Source organism: Augochlora pura, chromosome 9 (genome assembly GCF_028453695.1).
Source record: "Augochlora pura isolate Apur16 chromosome 9, APUR_v2.2.1, whole genome shotgun sequence".
Classification (NCBI taxonomy): Eukaryota; Metazoa; Arthropoda; class Insecta; order Hymenoptera; family Halictidae; genus Augochlora; species Augochlora pura.
This window is the reverse complement of record NC_135780.1, coordinates 6,272,394-6,291,211: the sequence shown is the minus strand read 5'-3', so window position 1 is coordinate 6,291,211 and position 18,818 is coordinate 6,272,394. Positions and strand designations below refer to the sequence as shown.

Below are 18,818 nucleotides of genomic sequence, written 5' to 3'. Positions count from 1 at the left end.
GCTTGGTTCCTTGTCCATGTGGTCATTCACACATGGAAGCCGTTGGATTCGTTCTATCTCTCTCAATTATTTCTCGTTTTCTTTCTAAAGCAACTGTGCGGAGTTGGACGCATCTTAAAATGGCGGGGATAAAAAGGTTTACACCAGCTCGCACGGAAAAAGCAGAAATGGTTTATTACTTGAAGAAGATATACATAATATAATCGCGAAGTAAAGTTGATTTGTATACAATGTTCATTGTTGAAAACGTCTAATAAAACATTAATAATACAAACGTTGAAGACTAATTAAATTTGGAATTAAATGGCATTTATTTCCCTTTCTTCTCTCGTTTTATAGCATTTCAGTCACAGACTACATTAAATAAAATGTTGGGCAAAAAATGAAAATATAACAGCCAAAATTGTTAACACGTTTTATTAATTATAAATGATTGTAAATGAAGATTATTCTGTAGTTGACACATTCGATAAAGTACTTCGTACAATTATTTTAAGTACTATTGATACTTTTTTTATACAATAATCTTCTAAAACGATTATTATATGAAATACAAGCTTTGGCTTCAAAAATACTTTACAAGTATCTGCTTTATCACAAAAAAATATATATTCAATATGTAAAATATAAATAAAAATATAAACTTCTATGAACATTCTACAGTCCTGTAGTTGGACTAATCTGATATCACGTTATGATTATTCTCATGTTTTATCGTCTGCGCGTAATGTACTTTACGTTTTAAAAGCAATACAGTTGTTTATCTTGAAACTAAATACAACAGAAAATAAAATCTGTCACTATATCATTTATAATGGAATGATTTCCATACTGTTGGTATATTGTACTTTGTAGAAGTTGTTAAATAGAATGTATTATTATTAAATGCGATTAAGAACATCTCTTTGCACCGTCAATTTCATAAAATTTGTAATACATTTAATTAAAACATTCAACATCCAAAAAGATTATTTCATTTAATCTTTCTGCTCCGAACAATAAATCTATTATATTGAATAAACGTTAAACTCTATTTTTCAGCAACAAGTGCAACATCAATAAAACTCTTTTTAGAAGCTTTGAATTTCTACTAACAGATATTGTCGTAATACACGAGGATATAAGTAAAACGACTTAAAATCACTTGTATAAAATAGATTTCAATGTTTGCAAAATTTCGGGATCTCGATATGCTATCAAGCCATTATCATTGGAAAAATTGTTGTTCGTGGATATATATTTTACGTCCGAATAATTTGTATCATTGTTGATGAAACTTTGAAATTCAATAATACCTCCGTTTAAGGAACGTAGCAGAGCCTGTGGGCCGCAAGTATCCCATTTGTATGTGGACTTTTTAGATAAAATATAAACATCGGCTTGCCCGAGTGCAACGCATAAAACTTTATAACCAGCTCCTGCTGCTTCCACTAACGTGAAGCCAGCGTTTAATAGTTCATCTTTTATGGTAGCATCCTCCACTTTGCTAAGAACAACTACCTTCTTGTGGGTGAGTTCTTTTGTTATAGAACATTTTCCAACATCATTCTGAACATATCCCCAATAACAGTTTCCCTTCCACCTATTAAATATATTATGAAATATACTGATCAATCATTATACATATATTATCAATGCAATTAGGAAAACCAGTTACCATGTGTCCATGTTCGTGTAAAAAGGTTGATTCACTACACCCAAGACTGGTATGCCTATACTTTTAGAATATGCTCCGATCAACACAGTAACGCAACGCAAGCCGCTCAAATGTATGCCAGTCGCGTCGTCCACCTTTTCCCCTCCGTGTATATAATCCGCAGTCGAATCTACAAAATTTCCACGAATTGCTCCTCAGGCAAGCTTTATTAAACTACAAAACAAATACAACATTTGACAAGTAATCTAATTCCACTACATGTACAGACAAGATGCAATGATTTCATTTGAGAAGAAAATTAATTTTGTAAAATAGAAAAGTTTTAATATTTGGTCCAAACTACCTCATAAACAGATAAATATATTTACCATGAATTTTCCATGTACTGAATAGTGTTAGAATTTCGATATTTATAATACTGTATTAAAATTGTATTAGACACAAGTAATATCTATTCATTTTGGAATACTACCATAATAGCTCTTAATATTACCATTTCTTACCAATTGGATCAATCCATATACCAAGGTCGTCAACATTAATATCTAAATCCAAAGGTAGCTCAGCAACCGTTGGAACGTCTAAGAACTCAATATCCTTATGAACTTCTTTGGCTAGTAATTCTGCAGTTGTAATATCGCTATCCATCACTTTCGCCAACAACTCGGTTGTGTCTTCAATAGTAGAACAAACTTTAATAATTATGGTTTCGCCTATAGCATTGCTAAATATATTATTTTCTTCTCCATGAACTTCTTTGGACAATTCTGGAAACTAATCATATAAAGACATAATTATTATATTACTATTAGTTGAAAATTAGATTATTTACTTAGGAATATTTAATAAAGAATTTCAACTTACCTCTTTTTCAATGTCATGCTTAATTGTCTCTTGTATCAGAACATCCGCTAACGTTTTAAAATCTTGAAAGAAACGCGGATTCTTCTCCTCTTCTGATTTCTCTTGCACGAGTAGTTTAAAAAGGGCATCATTCTGCCTGCATGCCCTTGCAATGTTTGCAGCTTTTTCAGAAACTTTCAGGAGAATAGATAGCAATCGACTGCCGTGTTTCATTTTTATGATTGTTATATTTAAAATTCTAAGAATTATAACATTAATGAGACATTAAACAACTACCGGATACAATTCTAAACGTTCGAACGACTGTATTCGAAATTGAATGTGTTTTCGTACTATTTTATAGTTATTAACAATTTTGTTTTGGCGGGAATCCGGATAAAATCACTCGTGAAATATTAAAACATTAGCGGAACGTAATCTCACCGATATAAACTGCAACGATCGACGCAAATATTTACAAAATGAAAAAAAAAACTGAAATATTAAAAGAATTGCTCGAACATTATAATTAGCGATTGACGTAAGCGGATAGCGCATCCATGCGCGTCTGATTAAATTTAATAACAGAATTAGAATTAGAATACACTGAAAAGATTCACGGAACTATTAATCGTAAAAATAGTTCTTCCTTTCATTTCGATGATCTTTTTATTATTCTTATAAATTCTCGATGCGATTATTTTTACATTTTTAAATATTTTAGATTAATATTCTTGCAATACCTTTTGGTTAAATTACGACGGCTCGAATTTATCGAATGCACATTATAAAATAGTAATCACGTTAACATTTACATAAAACTATATTAAAAGTTAGAAATCTTTGAGTAACAGATTTATAATTTCAATAGATGCCACTTTATTTCATTAAACATTTCATAGAATTTATTTAAACAGACCTATTACTTAACTCGTGCATTTAACCAGTTCATTTCGAAAGGCTAACATAACCTGATGTGGATTCTGTTATTATTACAGTCAATTTATATAGTTTCAGAAATAAGTACATATATGTAAATAAAACTGTTTAATATTTATTTCGTACATATAAATTTACAATAATATTAAAGTCATCACAAATTGACTGTAGTCCAGAAAAATACCGTGCCGGTATTGGATTAACACTGTACTTGAAAAATAGCCCACATTTCTACTGTGTGTTGTGAAAATATACGTTTTATCGATTAAAAATATTTATGACGTTGTACATGACGAATAGAAATCTTTTAATAAAATAATATTAACGCATTTAAAATGACAGCAATTTTAGGAGCAGGTGTGTCTGGCTTGTCAGCCGCATATTATGCTCTTCAAAATGCAAAAATGCTGCCTATTGTTATATATGAAGCTACGAATCGTGTGGGTGGTTGGGTTCAATCCATAAAATTACCCGACGGTACAATTTTTGAACAAGGTCCACGAACGATCAGACCTTCCGGCGAAGGTGGAAAAAATACATTAGAATTGATGGAGCAATTACAATTATCGGAGAAAGTTGTTCCTATTCTAAGTAAACATCCTGCAGCAAAATGTCGTTTAATATATACCGATGATCAGCTACATTTACTACCTAATAGCATCAAAGGCATTATAAAGAAGAATACTCTGTTAAATCGTTCATTGCTCAGCGTTGTATGGAATGATCTAAGAGCACCAAAAGTTGTTAAAGACGATGAAAGTATATATAGCTTCATAGAAAGAAGATTAGGCAAAGATGTAGCAGAAAAGTTGATCAGCTCGATTGTGGTGGGTGTCTGTGCAGGTGATTCGCACAAAATAAGTGCAAAGTCATTTATGCCTTCTCTATTCGAAGCTGAGCAAGAACACGGGTCTATTGTGAAAGGAACGATAGCAAAAGCATTTAAAAACAAGAAAAATAATCCGAAATCAAAAGCAAAAACTGAATCAATGAAAGAGGATAATTCTCAAATAAATGAAAAATCACAGGATATGAAAATAAGTTTAACAGAAAGAGCTAGAAAAGAAATGTGGTCGATATGGACTATGAAAGATGGTATTGAACAATTGCCAATGTCGATAGCTAAAAGTATAACTGATCAGGGAGTCAGTATTGAACTGGAACACAAATGTGAACAACTTCGATTTAATAAAGATAGCGTAGAATTAACTGTAAATGGAGAAATAAAAGAATGTTCAAATATTATTTCAAGTTTACCAGCAAAAAATTTAGCTAATCTTGTGCAAGCACAACATCCAGAATTAGCCAATGAATTAAGAAGCATACCTACTGTGACAGTAGGCATTGTGAATCTTCAATTTCCCAAAGATGCCTTACCTATGAATGCGTTCGGAGTCTTGATTCCGCCAAGAGAAGAAAGACCAATCTTAGGAGTGATATTTGACTCGTGCGTTGTTCCTCAAAAATCTGATGCAACAGTATGTAGAAATACGAATTTTTATTACCTGTTTATTTTCTTTTTAAAACTTCCACAAATCATACCATACTTTATATATTAATATTTAATATTTAAATAATATTTTGTGTCGATTTAATGAATTAGAAAAAAACCTGTATGGATCGAAATATTTATAATTGTTATAAACCAGGTACTGACAGTCATGATGGGAGGTGAATGGTTTGAGAAATACTTCGGGCAGTGCTCATCTGATGAACACTTGCTGACTGTTGCGGTCAACCAAGTACGGGAAATCTTACACATTGAGGAAGATCCCACGGTATACAATGTTTCCATATTGAAGGATTGTATTCCACAGCACATAGTAGGTCACATGCAACGCTTAACCCGCATCCGCAATTATATCTCCACGCATAAAATTCCTTTAGGGTTGTGTGGCTCTTCATACCAAGGGGTAGGACTCAATGATGTTATTCTGTCAGCAAAACAAGCTGTTTCTGATATAAATTCACATATATTGTAATTTAATAAAGATCAAATGTAGCTTGGCCAGGCAAACGTTGCAGTGCTTTCCTCTATGATCGAAAAAGAAACCAAAAAACACACATACACGCACACATATATATGTTTCAATATCAATGTGATTACAGCTATCAATCCAAAATAATATTTAAACTATAAATTGTATATAATACATGCAGAATTTAATACATGTTGCATAATAAAAATTAATAAAGCAAATATTAACTTAACAAAGGAAATATACTTAATATAATTAAATATAAAGACTTTAATAATAAAATAATTAATAATCTCATAATAAATGCATATTACAACACATTATGTATGTAGATGCAGAAGTGTGCGAGTAATTCAATTCTTTGAAATTAATGAATAAATTCTAGTTGTTAGAACATTCATGTATAAATAACTTTATAAAATGGGTCTACAAACTTTTTTTATAAAACAACAATTATTACGATTCTAGAATTATATAATAATGATTAAAAAGTACACAGTTATCTTTAACCAGCTAAAGTATAATGAAAATATAAATTTAATACAAATCATATATATCAAGCTATTAAAAGTTAAAAAAGGAGTGAATAATAGACTACCATTTCCATAGTTCTTATTTATTATTACATTAGTAATTCGTCACTTTTTTTTTTATAAAATATAAATTAAATACATTTAAGAGCACAACACTTTCTTGTAATATGTATCTCAAAATTACTGTAGATAAGCAAGCGAGAAGTAGTATTATATAAGGATGCAATACACAAGCATATAACATTCCATATATATACATAAATTATAAATGATTGTGCAACTACTACAATGCAACATTTATTTTTAACAATACTACTGCACAAATGTAACAAAAAATGTTCAAGATATGAGATATTTTATTTATGTTTCAATAAATCTTATTTGAACTTTTTCTATTTATTAAAATCATCCAGATTTGTCGAGAAAATTCGAAAAGAAATATGTAAAAAAAAAAGATAATATAGAAATGAATATAAATATCTAATAAAATATCGAGTTCAAATAAAATGAAAATTATTTATCATACACTTAAGTATTAACAGACTGTTAAAACAAGTTTACTGAGCGACAGTACCTGCATATTTAACTTCATCAAATGCTTTTCTAGCTTTCTTTAATTCTTCGTTCATTGTTAATAGATCTTTAACTCTTGCATACTTTCTTGGATCTTTCCTAACTGTAAAATAAAATATTCATTGAACTTGATGCGCATAAAATAAATTTTGAAAGTAATGAATACAATGAAAAATTATATTGTAAGAAATAACTCATAATTTTAGATATACCTAAGAATACTATATCTTCCACTTGAACGCGACCAGTCCGTCCAATTTCCATAGCTCTGTGTGTCATTTCAGTAATGAATTCGATAACTAAATCTTCTAATAAATCGACACTTTCTGTATACGGATTTTGATCGTCGCCAAAACCATACATCATGCATCGTAATTCTTTTGAAAACAGACGTTTTCTACCGCCAGGTAAAGTTCCACCGATCGGTATTTCAGCTTCCTCATCTTCAAACTGTAATTAAATTAATTAAATTATAATCTATAATTTACATTTGACAATCGATTTCAAAGATGCAATCAGAATAATTAAGCTGAGAAAATATTTGAAACAATTGACAACCGAGGTTAGAAATTTTTCGTAAATATTATAATTTCTAAAATATTAATGTTTAATGCGTAAAAGAAGATACCTGTTCAAAACCTTCTTCTGCGGCCATAATTTCACATGAATTAACAATCTCTTTTTAGATTAATTACGTTCTCCGTAAGTACATATATATATATGTTATGCATTTAGGGAACACACATAACAAGCTGGCAAACGAAATCAGCTGAAATTAGTCGCAACTGGTTTGAATAGCTTTTTGTTAACTTCGATTGTATTTAAAAAAAAGTATAGTAACGACTAAGGAGTATATCCGTAAAAAGTGATAAATAATTTTTCGAGAAATTCGAAATTATGTCAACCTCCGCTGCGGCGCCGAAAACTTGGAAAGAAACAAACCGTTTGCATAAGGAGCAACGAAAGAAATGGCGGGAAGAGAGGTTAGCAAAAAAATTTAAGAAAGAAGAAACCGCGAAGGATTTGCAAGACGAGGAGGTGAAACCTGTTGAGGAACACTTCGAGAAGAAAGATGTGTCGACGGTTAGTATCGCGGTTCCCGGATCAATTTTGGACAATGCTCAGTCACCGGAGTTACGGACGTATCTGGCAGGGCAGATAGCACGTGCAGCATGTATTTACAAAGTAGACGAAATTGTTGTTTTCGATGACAAAGGTGAGGTGACGGAAAGCGAAAAGAAAAAACTAAGAACCGACGAAGTGTTGGGGGAAAGAAGAGTCGGTTGTTTGCAATTAGCTAGAATATTGCAGTACCTTGAGTGCCCGCAGTACTTGAGAAAATATTTCTTTCCAATTCATAAAGATTTGCAGTATGCCGGAGTGTTGAATCCTTTAGATACGCCGCATCATCTTCGTCAGCAAGATGTCTCTTTGTATCGGGAAGGAGTAGTTACAAACAAGCCAGTTAAAGCTGGGAAAGGTTCATATGTTAATGCGGGATTACTGAATGATGTTTTTGTAGAAAAAGTATTAACTACTGGATTGAGAGTTACTGTCAAAATACCTGAGAACCAGCCAAATCCCAAGAAATTAAAAGCCTTCATTGTACCTCCTGACATTCCTAAATCCGATACCGGTACTTATTGGGGATATACAGTAAGATTAGCTAATAATCTTACGGAAGCCTTGACACAATGTCCTTATAAAAGTGGATACGATTTGACAATTGGAACTTCGGACAAAGGGAAGCCTATTGATGATATGGGACCTTCTAGCTTGGAATATCATCACGTACTGATTATTTTTGGAGGTTTAAGCGGATTAGAAGCTGCATTAGATGTTGATCCAAACTTGAATGTGGACGATCCGTATCTACTGTTTGATAAATATTTAAATACCTGCCCTCAACAAGGATCAAGAACTATAAGAACAGAGGAAGCTATTTTGATAAGCTTAGCAGAATTAAGAAAGATATTGTCTCCTAAAATCAATCCACTATCCACTCCACAGGTTAATGATTCTGTAAGTAATTGATTTAAATGATAACATTAATAAATATAAATAATGCTATAAAAATTTAAAAAATATCGTTTATTTATTTTGCTTCTTTTTGTAAATATTATATACAAATTTATTTGAAATTTAAAAAAATTTGCAATATATACATAACATTTATTTTGCATATATTTGAAGTTATTCTTTTCATTAATATTCAACTATTCTGTAATGCACAACTTACTGTGTCCCTCAAAGTTTTTATAACTTTTGCTTGGTCAGAGGAACCTATGACTGCTGTCCCAGAGACAATCATATTTGCTCCAGCCTGAAAAAAACAGTTATACCGTATTTTCAACATTAATATAATATATGTTAAGTTTTGTAACATACCTTTGCACATGCATCGATAGTAGATGGTCCTACACCCCCATCTACTTCTATGTCTAAGGTAGGATAATTTTTTCTAAGCCAAGCCACTTTCTCCATCATTGGTTGCATGAATTTTTGTCCACCGAAACCTGGCTCTACAGTCATAATTAATACCATGTCTGCTAGGTCAACATAATCCACGACCACATCCACTGGTGTTCCAGGTTTAAGTGCTACTCCAACCTTTTGTTGAAAAAAAATAGTTTGTAGTTTAATATTTTGATAAAATAGTACCTGCAAAACTTTCAAATCATTCGATATGTAAATTGTATACCTTCATTCCTGCTTCTTGTACTTTTCTGCAAACTAGTGGTACATCTTTCACTGGTTCCACATGGAATGTGTACTGATTGACGCCGGCATCGGCCATAGGTTGTATCCACTACAAAAAGATTTAATATATTTTTAATTAATATGTTAGACTCATTTATTACAAATTCATTAAGAATCATGCAATTTATATTTTAGATGAATAAAACAAAAATTCAAATATGATATGAAAATTGAGTATACCTGTTCTGGATTAGAAACCATCATATGGGTTTCCAAAAATGCATCTTTTACTTTACTACGGAGACATTTTACCAGTGGATGGCCGAAAGTAAGGTTAGGTACAAAATGCCCATCCATAACATCTAAGTGTAAATAATCGGCACCATTGTCTATCAATCGTTGAGATTCTTCTGATAGTTGCGCCAAATCAGCGTTCAAAATCGATGGTCCGATCTTGGCAGTGATCTTTTTACCCATTTTTATTTTGTAAATACTAGCAACACGTGTTTTTTGAGAATGATGATAATGCGTTATCGAATACGAATGATCGAATACCAAGGTCATTTGTAGATGAGTTGTTTTTTTGGATAACAATTATAACATTTCAGAGAGATTAAATAACATGTAAATGGGTAAAAAAAGGGGATAAATAAATAACAAATTTATAAACACTGTACGAAAAGAAATACATTTATTTATACATAAAAATATAGCGTTTCACAGTAGGTACGACATTATGAAAACATTAATAAAAAAATCATACTTCAAAATACTCAGGATACGCAACGTACAATAATTAATACTAGTAGATGATAAGTAATACTAGCGAATAATAAGCGAAATAATAGTGAACTTATAAAGGTGACACATTCTCTTTCCATTGGTAATGTACGATGTAGAATAATAATTACTCTTAACATTAAACGAAGTATTCTTCTTTGTAGCCTGGCTGCAAGGGCGGTTCATACTGTACACGTTTAATAAATAAATAATTCGATAGAGCTATCCGCAACTTCGTTCAAAACAAAAAAGTATTACAAAAAAATACATCATAATTAAATATCGAAATAGCACGTGGGATACGACTATTTCAGCCTAAAAATCAGTGACACATTCAAAATACAAAATTCTTTGGTACGTTCGAAATCGCTTATAAAATTTTATGCATGAGAATGGCTGTACCGCTACTATCAGTGTAATAAGAACTAAATGAAATGTCTGTTAATACTCGAGCGGGGAACGCCGAGCATTCAGTACTAAAATATAATTCCGTTACGTGGAAGTATATTATATACAACGCTTATAGTTAAAACAATACCATTTGACTTTTAACGAACACCGAAACTTAGCACATATTGATTCTACTTCTATCCCGTTTATCTCTCACGTCGTAATAATGAAAAGGTGGCTGATGGAAGCAATCGAGACTCGTTCTTTCGGTCACTCCTCAATTAACCGACCGGTCCATTTCTGTTTCGGGCTATAAAGAAACATTCGGTTAGTATATACAACACATTCGTCGTACATACACATGCTAAGGTATTTCGAACGAATATTTATTATAATTCAATTATTATTTCAAAAATCATATTTATTATTATAATTGAATATAATTATTTTAATTAAATGTTATTTGTTATAGAAGTTACTTACGCGTAACGGGTAGAGGAACGTGCTAACAATTTGTTGACGATGACCGGACTTTACTTGACACGTGTAGCCACCCATGTCTTCCCACATGAGTTCCTCTATCAGAAGATCCCCGTTATCCAAAACCCGATGCCGCAGATTCGTCGACGAGCTTAAAGGTTCGTTAAAATTATCCACCCATGAAATTTCTGGTTCTGGCTTGCCGGTCGCTCTGCACGGCAGTATCACGGTCGCTCCTATGTTAGCCACTCGAGTAGGTGAGTACAAGGTGATCGTTGGATCGCTTTCGGAAGTGCAGTTGCTGTTGGCGTTTTCGTCGTCTGTGAAAATCATAATTCTCACAGATGTATTTACCGTGCCTGTACTACAAACGTAAATAATAAAACATAGATAACGTATTAATTAATTATTGAAATCTCTATTGAAAAATATTTCAAGAAGCGATTGTTAGTAATTGTTGCGAACTCATTAAGTCATTACCGGTCGAGTAAATATTAAAAAACATTTTCAGTGGAATAGTTGCGACACATAATAGGCAAGTAAAGATAAGTCGGTCGCCATGCGAAATTTAATGGTAGCAGAACAAATTGATTAATAATGATCAGAGCGATTTATTAATTATATTCTACTTACTGTTAACCAGCAGTCTTGTAGGAGTGGATACCTTCACTTCTGTCGCAGAAACCGACGCACAGTAGATCAATCCAGCATCATCCGGTGTAACGCACTCCAGTACGAGCTTCGAATTAATTCTGGCCACTCCTTTCCACTCCTCGGCCGTGTCGTACAGGGAATGCGTGTTGGCTTTGACGTATTGGACAAGCTTTATGGATAAAACACGCATTTAAATGTTCGTATATTTTATCGGGTCGCCTACGTAATTTCATTGTAATTCGATGACGATCGATGGTAACATTCACCTGCTCGTTAGTCCCGCTTCCGGTGAACCAAAGAATTTCCGGCGGCGGGCTGCCGCTAGCCTTGCATTCTAATTCTATCCTGCTCCTGCAACAAGCAGGAACAAAAGATCAGTATTTCTCATTCTTCGATGCTATTGCTTTCTTTCGTTGGATGCCGGTACTTACCCGACCGTTGTCTTGATACCATTCACTGGGTTCTGAGTGATTTTCGTCCACGGCTCGACAAGCTGGAAGTTCGAATATCAGTGTTATTCAATTTTGCTTGTTTTTTGTAGAAATTCGATTTGAGGAGAATTTCTTGGATATTTATGGATGGAAAATTTAGAAGAATCGTTTCCTATGGATTACCAAGACGTTGTGGACGTCTAAATAATTAATACGTTACCTTCGACTCGCTAGATCGTGCTCCATATTCCGTCAACGGAGTCAGGAAATTAGATCTGTGCTCGACCATTTGCCTTCCAATGCTCCTACGTTCGGCGGCTCGTTCGACCGCATGCCGCGGCAGGAAGGAAAAGGTCCCGTAAAGGTGTCCAGAGACCGTGTAGGACACGACGACAATACAGACTAGATTCACCAGCGTTGAGTACGATTGCATCTGTAAGCAGGGATCGCGAACACGATTTAGAACACATTAGAATGGAATTCGTGTTTTGCTGGATTGTTTAAATACCGATCGTCGCGCGGCAGCAACCGGGGGCAAGAAGCCCATTAATAAACGAACGTGAAAGAAACGGTTTAATGAATGCGAACTGAACATATTGTGCAATGATTGAATCAAACCGAAATTAAGGGAACCCCAACGTCACGCTCTTTTCGCAGAAATCGGACCGATTGAATGTAACAACGCGGATTTAATTTTGTCGAGTTAGGTGCGCGCGATTTATAATATCGATTTATTCGACCTTCCTTCGGGGATACGAATAAACGCAATTGGCAACAATGAAATTAAATGCCTCGGTTCTCGATGGTAATTAAATATCACCGGTAACAACCGGCAACGTGCATTCCATTCTTTCTTTTTTTCGTGGCTAATTCTTAGCGCGTCATCTTAGCTGATTTTCCATCTAACAATGTCCGTTGTTATCTTCGACAAATTATCGTAATAGAAAAATTTGTTGGTGCGCGTCAACCGCAAACTCGGTTAATTAAAATAAAGGAAGTAGTGCCGCGTTTCTTTATAAATTGACGCGCTTTCTCACGCGCAGCGTTACGGGGAATTCGTCCAATATGAACGGAAAGGTTTTCCCAGGAAGAACAAAGCCGGAAGGCAGTTCTCAAAATTTCCACGGATAATCGATTTTGAAAGTCAGAATGCTCATTAAAGAGCATCGAAATCACCAAATTAGAGATTCCCTTATCTGCCGTGCTATCGTAATTTGAAATGTCCTCGATACTCGCGACATCCTCGAAAGACTCCGACGTTCGTTGAAAGCGCGGGATCTCTAATTTCCGTATGCCGATGCTTTCGTTTCGATCTATGTCTCGATCTATGTATCACAAAATTTCATAAACCGAAAAACGTGTGGCATAGAGGCCGTGTACCGTTACCGTTTTATCTTCGACGCTCGTTCCGCCTTTATCCCCTTTCTCTCTACGGCTCCTCCGGAGCGAGAGTAAGGAAGGTCACGCGCACGGTTTTAATGGAGATTAAGTAACTTAGCTGCTAACAAGGCGAGCCGTTTGGAAACGAATTCGCCTGAGCGTTAATGAAACACATGTGACGCAAAAAAATCGAGTTGAATCGGCCGACGATACGCGGGTTCCGAAGTGTGTGTCAACCCTTTTTTTTTTGCTGCGAATATGTACTCGTGCAGCGACTCGAGGGACGAGCTTAAAAGTGGCTCGGACTTCCGAGATATTGGACCGCGCTTATCTTCTCGCGATGACGATGATGAGGGTTACGTTACCGAATGTCACGATGAAACCCGGCGAATTGCTTGCATTTCGGCCTTTTACGGATTATTTGGCTGCATCGAAGATGCACGCGTTTGTTGCACAAATTTAAGGAGCGAACTATCGTCAGAATTTGTTCAGCAACGAACTACATGAAACGATTCAGAAACATGCTTCAATTTGGTACACCAAATACTGCAAACAGCATTTATTAGTAATTACAGCATCGCTTTTAATAATTACATCGTATTTATAAAGAAAGAATATTCCTGATGAAATTAACGCTTCGTAATTAACGTATGACCAATACACATGGAGACTCTGTCTAAGGTTCGATAGGAATGAGTCAATGGTGCTAGACTTGCTGTGTCACCTGAATTTGAAAATTTCGGAGTCACGATCTGAAACTGATGCAAGATCTACTATAGGTGGGAACAGATATACGGCACACTGTTCGAACACCTTGAGACTCGCGAACGCAGAAATAGAGATAACGAATAATAGTTGAAAAGTGTGGAAAGTACAGGTCGGTTTCTTTTTCTCTCGCGCTAGCAAGATACGAAAAAAATGAGAAAATTTTGAGAGAATTCAGAAAAATGGATTGCAATTCTGTCGTTAGAATATATATGTGCTAAAAATAGCCGACGGTTCTTCGAACATTACCTACTTTCGAAGACGGTGGATAGAATTTAAAAAATTCAACGCACTGCGGTCGCTGTCGTTCCTTGTTCTCGCAGTCGTTTTTATAATATCCTCGCACGGGATGCGTCCGTTATCTCGATCTTTTTTTTCTTCCCGTTTACAAAGACAAATTTACACGTGGCCAGACGCGAAGCGGTCGCGCGAACAGCCCGAGAGATCGTATATGCCTTCATCTCGTCGCGATTAATATATAAATTCGGTTCTCCTTACCTTTGCTGCTCGTGAATCACGACGGGTAATTGTCACACGTGGATAATGCGCGCAAAACTATTAATCCTGGTACCGCTATGAGATATAACTTTCGATAAAGATACTCGCGCCGGAGATGCTTTGTAGGAGCGCACATCACGGGAAGAGGTTTCGAACCGAATGATGCAACTTCTTATACAATCTTCGCATCTTCCCTACGATCTCGCGCCCTCTTTCCTCGGGGCCCTTTAACAGTGTCTTAATCTGAAGATGATATCGGGGAAGCCGAGGTGCGCGATAAGGAATTACGCGGTATCGTATCAAAATGATTCGAGTGACGTAAATTCCGACGTTTTTATTCAACATTATTTCCTTAACGAGAAAAATGTGATTCACGCGATCATCGTCGCGAGGACGACTAATTAATGCTAAAAACAATGGAATAAGATGAACCGGTCGATTTCTAAACAATACTTAATGATTTAAACTTATGAAAAAATGTGAAACTTAGCGGAGCCAGAAAACCGCGAGAAGATCGAATCATGATAACGAGCCACCAGAAAAATCGAACGATAATGCGAAACTGCCCTAACAGCAAAAACCATCGACCGTCCTGGTACATGTCAAGTGTGCCGATCTACACTTGGTCGAAAAAAAAATTAGCGAGCATTCGCGTTTGATTGGTCAGGTTTCTTATCGTATGAAACATTATCGGACACATAAATGAAAACCTGATGTATACGGGGACCACCGCACCGGCACACATCTTCGCACTCACCATTTTTCCTTTTGGACTTTCCCTCGAAACGTGGAAACGAACGCCGGCGTTCACTATTTAATCGTCAGTTTGGCAGCGGCGAATAAAAATACTGACTGAGCGTCGAGGAACTGTTATTGACACGTTTATATATTTCGAATGTAGCGACGGGCGCCCTCCCTTATCCCGGATTGGACGACATAGCGAGGAGTAGGGCAATAAAAACCACACCAAACAATTGAATTCATTATACGCGCGCCTCGTTTGTGCACATGTAATAGTCGCACCCAATTTACTTCCACCCTCATCTATGCCCCCGATCGATTTTTACTTCGAAAGGACTGGACAACGATAATTAGTTTTTATTGAAACTGATCGTACCAGGAAGGAGACGACCGCAATTACCCCCAAACGTCTTCTCTCCGTTGGATCCAGCGAACGTTCGGCCGCCCAAACTTCCCGAGGAGACCCGCTTCTTAATTTGCCGGGGTGGATTCCTGGATAACGCGAAACACCGGGAACACAAGTCGGACGTAATTGCCTGATAAACAACAAATTGGTGGAACACCGTGGCAAACTCAATTTTACCCAATTAAAGGCGATATTAATGATTTATCGTCACTCGATCCGAGTGCGACGCAAGATTTCTTTTTGCGGACCCCATGCAAAGTTCGGATGTTTTCCGTCCGCCTTCTGAATTGATGGAATTATTTGATTTACTGTTGAATGGTTGTGTCCTAAATAATTGATAGTAGGAGTGAGCAATATCACATCGAAATGGGTTTATTGCAAAGATGTGTTGTAACATCTGCTAAAATCGACGAAATTAAATAAGTTACTTTTGCCGTAGATTATTACACTTTTTATCATCGAATAAAGATGAAAGAACTTTTCTTTACATCTTTTCTAAAATAAATGATTAATGGAATATATAGTTTCTTAAATAAACATTTGTCGTCGTTATAAGCTATTGAAACCAGGAAATAAATTTATAGTGCAATTTTTACATTGATTTAAAGAATCAAATAAAAATTTTTAAAAGATCGAACAAATTTCGGTAATAAAATTTAAATTACATATTTTCATTGTATCAATGGCCCTTTTTCCAATAAAAATGTAAATAGCGGAAATACGATTAACTAATTATGTATAATCATTTTTAAAGGAAACGACATACTCAAATTTATAAATGCAAAATCATTTTTGCGGAGTTTTTCTGTAAAATAAGAAACGTACAGTTTATTAACAGACAGAATTGCGGTACTTTGATAGAAATTGTTTTTAGCCAATGTACGTCACAACGTAATGTATAAAATTGATCAGACAGTTTCCAATCTTCGACTATTATTTTCGCTACTGTTATATTCGGTTGATTTGATTTCCTGCTGTGATAATTCATATGTACAAGCTACAATCAGGGGATATTTTATCGTTCGTAGAGGATAAGCGAAGGAAATAGGGAAATATTATATTGTTTCATGTTCGTTTGTTTAATGTTTAATTGATTTTTTTTCTATAAAAAAAACGTACAAAAATTTTATTTCATTCGCATGACATATATAACGTGGGTTTTTAATATCAGTGGGTATTATATATTAAAAAGGTAATTTTTCTTCGTTGAACTTTGATTTATTTGAAATTGCGTCAATAATTTTACCCGTTGTAAGTACCTTTTCTTGTAGCTTTTTAAAGTTTTTGTCCGCGTCTTTTGCATTTGCTAATATGTTCTGTAAATTCTGAAAATTAAAATAAAACAATAATCTGTTTCTCAGAAAACACAGTAGCGTATTATTTATTCACAAGTGAAGTTTTGCAATATAAATATACGACATACAAATAAAACATTTGTTTGATATGTAAACATAACCTCTAACCATTTTAACACTTCTTTGAAGTTCCTCGGTATATGCTCTAACATAGCCAGTGTCATTGTAAAAAGATGCTTGTGACTGCGAATCAGTGTCATCCATAATGAAACAGGTGTTTTATTATTTGACAATACAAAATTTTATACGATGACACTATTAACCTATAATTACATACATTCGCGTGTGTATTACACATTATTTTCAATTCACTAAATAACAACTCTATAGAGTGTAACACTCTAGAATAAATTTTTATGCGAAGTATGAATAGCCCTTAAATAGCTTCTGCTTTGCTCTGTACACTTTCGTTAATTTGAAGTTAAAATTTCATGTTTTTCAAAAAGTGATTTAATGTTTTTTTTAATATTAGGTTTCTCAAAAATACAACAATTTCACGCGTTAACGGAGCCTGATATCTTGTTTCTGTTGATCTATGCGATAGATTCTATGACTTTATTTCTCGCGAAGTTCAAGTAATTTTGTTAGAGCGCGTTCTTAGTCTACTATACAATGCTTCACCGTTGACTTGACCTTCTATGAAATGATTAGTTTAAATTGTTATCATGTTCGCAATTTTAAAAGATGTTTGAATAATTTTTTGCAGATGCCATATTCGTAGAGATGCAGATTAGATGTTTCACAGATATTATATTATGGAAGCGCAAACAGATCCACCTGTTCCGCGGCCACAAGTCAATTCATTAACTTCATTTCCTGGTATGTATTTATTTGTCACAGTAACATTTCCTATTATAAACATAATTCTTCCTAACGAACCATCGTATATGACATGGCATCTATCGATTCTTGCATTTAATATAATTAAATCCAACTCCTGAACCTATTACAAACTGATTGCAATTTCAACCTGAATTTGTTACAGAAATGTGGTATTACATATTTTTATGGGCCTTTATCTCTTCTGTTTTTGTTCATACCATAGCTGGTGCAATCTGCTTTGGTACGTTAAGACAACATAAGTATGGCAAGTACGTAAGATATCATAGTGTTGTTATTATATGTAAATAAATAGGAATTAATAAAATAATAAATGTTCTACTGGTGTTATAGTTGAAATAAACACTTTGGTAAATGTACAATAACAATTAATTTTTGTTCTAAAGATTCTTCCCATTGCTGATTATAATAATGGGAGTATTGTTACCATTGACATCGGGAGTTCTTAGCTCCGCAGCTGTTGCTTTTGTATATAGAGCATCACGTTATCCACTGCCACGTTTGTATGCACTGTTTTGGGGTATTGGACAGACTGTTGTAGCAGGATGTGTTGGATTTACAAGAATTCTAGCAACTTTATAATGGAAAAGAATGGTGTGACGAAAAAGAAATATACTATTAGCAGAAAATGTTGATGCGCATTGGCATTTCTAAAGAAAGAGGGAAGAACAAGTGAATACTATTTTATTAGAGTTAGTACTATTGATAGATAATAGTGTATAAGAGAATTTGTACATACATGAATATATAATGCACATATGTAATAATGAGGATTTAAGGTGGCGTATGTATTATTAGATTTTTAAATTGATCAGAAAATAAAATGTTATTTATTATCAATATTGAATGTGAAGGTTTTGTTTCAAATTTAATA

The 18,818-nt window shown here is 34.4% G+C and overlaps 8 protein-coding genes and 1 long non-coding RNA gene across 14 annotated transcripts in view; 4 read left to right on the top strand and 5 right to left on the bottom strand.

The window, feature by feature from the left end:
• Window positions 1-229, top strand: part of LOC144474842 (RYamide receptor) — a 61,176-nt gene extending 60,947 nt beyond the window's left edge. The window contains exon 11 of the mRNA XM_078190185.1: window positions 91-229. The gene's annotated coding sequence lies outside the window, so the exon portion shown is untranslated. The remainder of the gene's footprint in view (window positions 1-90) is intronic.
• Window positions 149-3,378, bottom strand: Ipp (inositol polyphosphate 1-phosphatase). Of its 2 annotated transcripts, none has more exons than XM_078190188.1 (5): window positions 3,244-3,378; window positions 2,522-2,759; window positions 2,161-2,431; window positions 1,658-1,826; window positions 149-1,582 (listed from the first exon to the last, which is right to left on the bottom strand). In XM_078190188.1, exons 2-5 carry the CDS (start codon window positions 2,732-2,734, stop codon window positions 1,141-1,143), a joined length of 1,095 nt encoding a protein of 364 aa, XP_078046314.1. In that variant the 5' UTR covers window positions 2,735-2,759; window positions 3,244-3,378; the 3' UTR covers window positions 149-1,140. The 2 variants fall into 2 exon arrangements, with proteins under 2 accessions (XP_078046314.1, XP_078046315.1); XM_078190189.1 differs by lacking the exon at window positions 3,244-3,378 and adding an exon at window positions 2,945-3,194.
• Window positions 3,379-3,761: 383 nt separating this feature from the next.
• Window positions 3,762-5,919, top strand: Ppox (protoporphyrinogen oxidase). The gene is made up of 2 exons (XM_078190184.1): window positions 3,762-4,917; window positions 5,089-5,919. Exons 1-2 carry the CDS (start codon window positions 3,775-3,777, stop codon window positions 5,419-5,421), a joined length of 1,476 nt encoding a protein of 491 aa, XP_078046310.1. The 5' UTR covers window positions 3,762-3,774; the 3' UTR covers window positions 5,422-5,919.
• Taf13 (TATA-box binding protein associated factor 13) lies at window positions 4,824-7,306 on the bottom strand. 3 transcript variants are annotated; one of them, XM_078190210.1, is made up of 4 exons: window positions 7,153-7,306; window positions 6,737-6,974; window positions 6,526-6,627; window positions 4,824-4,906 (listed from the first exon to the last, which is right to left on the bottom strand). In XM_078190210.1, the coding sequence occupies exons 1-4, from the start codon at window positions 7,177-7,179 to the stop codon at window positions 4,899-4,901; spliced, it is 375 nt and encodes a 124-aa protein (XP_078046336.1). In that variant the 5' UTR covers window positions 7,180-7,306; the 3' UTR covers window positions 4,824-4,898. The 3 variants fall into 3 exon arrangements, with proteins under 3 accessions (XP_078046336.1, XP_078046338.1, XP_078046335.1); XM_078190212.1 differs by lacking the exon at window positions 4,824-4,906 and adding an exon at window positions 5,237-5,373; XM_078190209.1 differs by lacking the exon at window positions 4,824-4,906 and having other exon boundaries at window positions 6,019-6,627; window positions 7,153-7,305.
• Window positions 7,307-7,416: 110 nt separating this feature from the next.
• LOC144474843 (28S rRNA (uridine-N(3))-methyltransferase) lies at window positions 7,417-9,651 on the top strand. Its single transcript, XM_078190187.1, has 2 exons — window positions 7,417-8,546; window positions 9,420-9,651. Exons 1-2 carry the CDS (start codon window positions 7,422-7,424, stop codon window positions 9,444-9,446), a joined length of 1,152 nt encoding a protein of 383 aa, XP_078046313.1. The 5' UTR covers window positions 7,417-7,421; the 3' UTR covers window positions 9,447-9,651.
• Window positions 8,597-9,701, bottom strand: Rpe (ribulose-phosphate 3-epimerase). Its single transcript, XM_078190205.1, has 4 exons — window positions 9,465-9,701; window positions 9,226-9,333; window positions 8,913-9,134; window positions 8,597-8,847 (listed from the first exon to the last, which is right to left on the bottom strand). The coding sequence occupies exons 1-4, from the start codon at window positions 9,699-9,701 to the stop codon at window positions 8,737-8,739; spliced, it is 678 nt and encodes a 225-aa protein (XP_078046331.1). The 3' UTR covers window positions 8,597-8,736.
• Window positions 9,702-9,898: 197 nt separating this feature from the next.
• On the bottom strand, window positions 9,899-15,510 carry Impl2 (Ecdysone-inducible gene L2). 2 transcript variants are annotated; one of them, XM_078190203.1, is made up of 7 exons: window positions 15,360-15,510; window positions 12,180-12,392; window positions 11,960-12,021; window positions 11,795-11,879; window positions 11,508-11,697; window positions 10,878-11,194; window positions 9,899-10,704 (listed from the first exon to the last, which is right to left on the bottom strand). In XM_078190203.1, the coding sequence occupies exons 1-7, from the start codon at window positions 15,360-15,362 to the stop codon at window positions 10,672-10,674; spliced, it is 903 nt and encodes a 300-aa protein (XP_078046329.1). In that variant the 5' UTR covers window positions 15,363-15,510; the 3' UTR covers window positions 9,899-10,671. The 2 variants fall into 2 exon arrangements, with proteins under 2 accessions (XP_078046329.1, XP_078046330.1); XM_078190204.1 differs by lacking the exon at window positions 15,360-15,510 and adding an exon at window positions 14,603-14,773.
• Window positions 10,915-18,806, top strand: LOC144474858 (transmembrane protein 170A). Of its 2 annotated transcripts, none has more exons than XM_078190207.1 (4): window positions 10,915-11,032; window positions 17,811-17,923; window positions 18,090-18,195; window positions 18,331-18,806. In XM_078190207.1, exons 2-4 carry the CDS (start codon window positions 17,839-17,841, stop codon window positions 18,524-18,526), a joined length of 387 nt encoding a protein of 128 aa, XP_078046333.1. In that variant the 5' UTR covers window positions 10,915-11,032; window positions 17,811-17,838; the 3' UTR covers window positions 18,527-18,806. The 2 variants fall into 2 exon arrangements, with proteins under 2 accessions (XP_078046333.1, XP_078046334.1); XM_078190208.1 differs by lacking the exon at window positions 10,915-11,032 and adding an exon at window positions 17,166-17,318.
• LOC144474860 (uncharacterized) lies at window positions 16,826-17,635 on the bottom strand. The gene is made up of 2 exons (XR_013494790.1): window positions 17,213-17,635; window positions 16,826-17,074 (listed from the first exon to the last, which is right to left on the bottom strand). It is a non-coding gene; the product is annotated as an uncharacterized LOC144474860 (long non-coding RNA).
• Window positions 18,807-18,818: the final 12 nt, after the last annotated feature.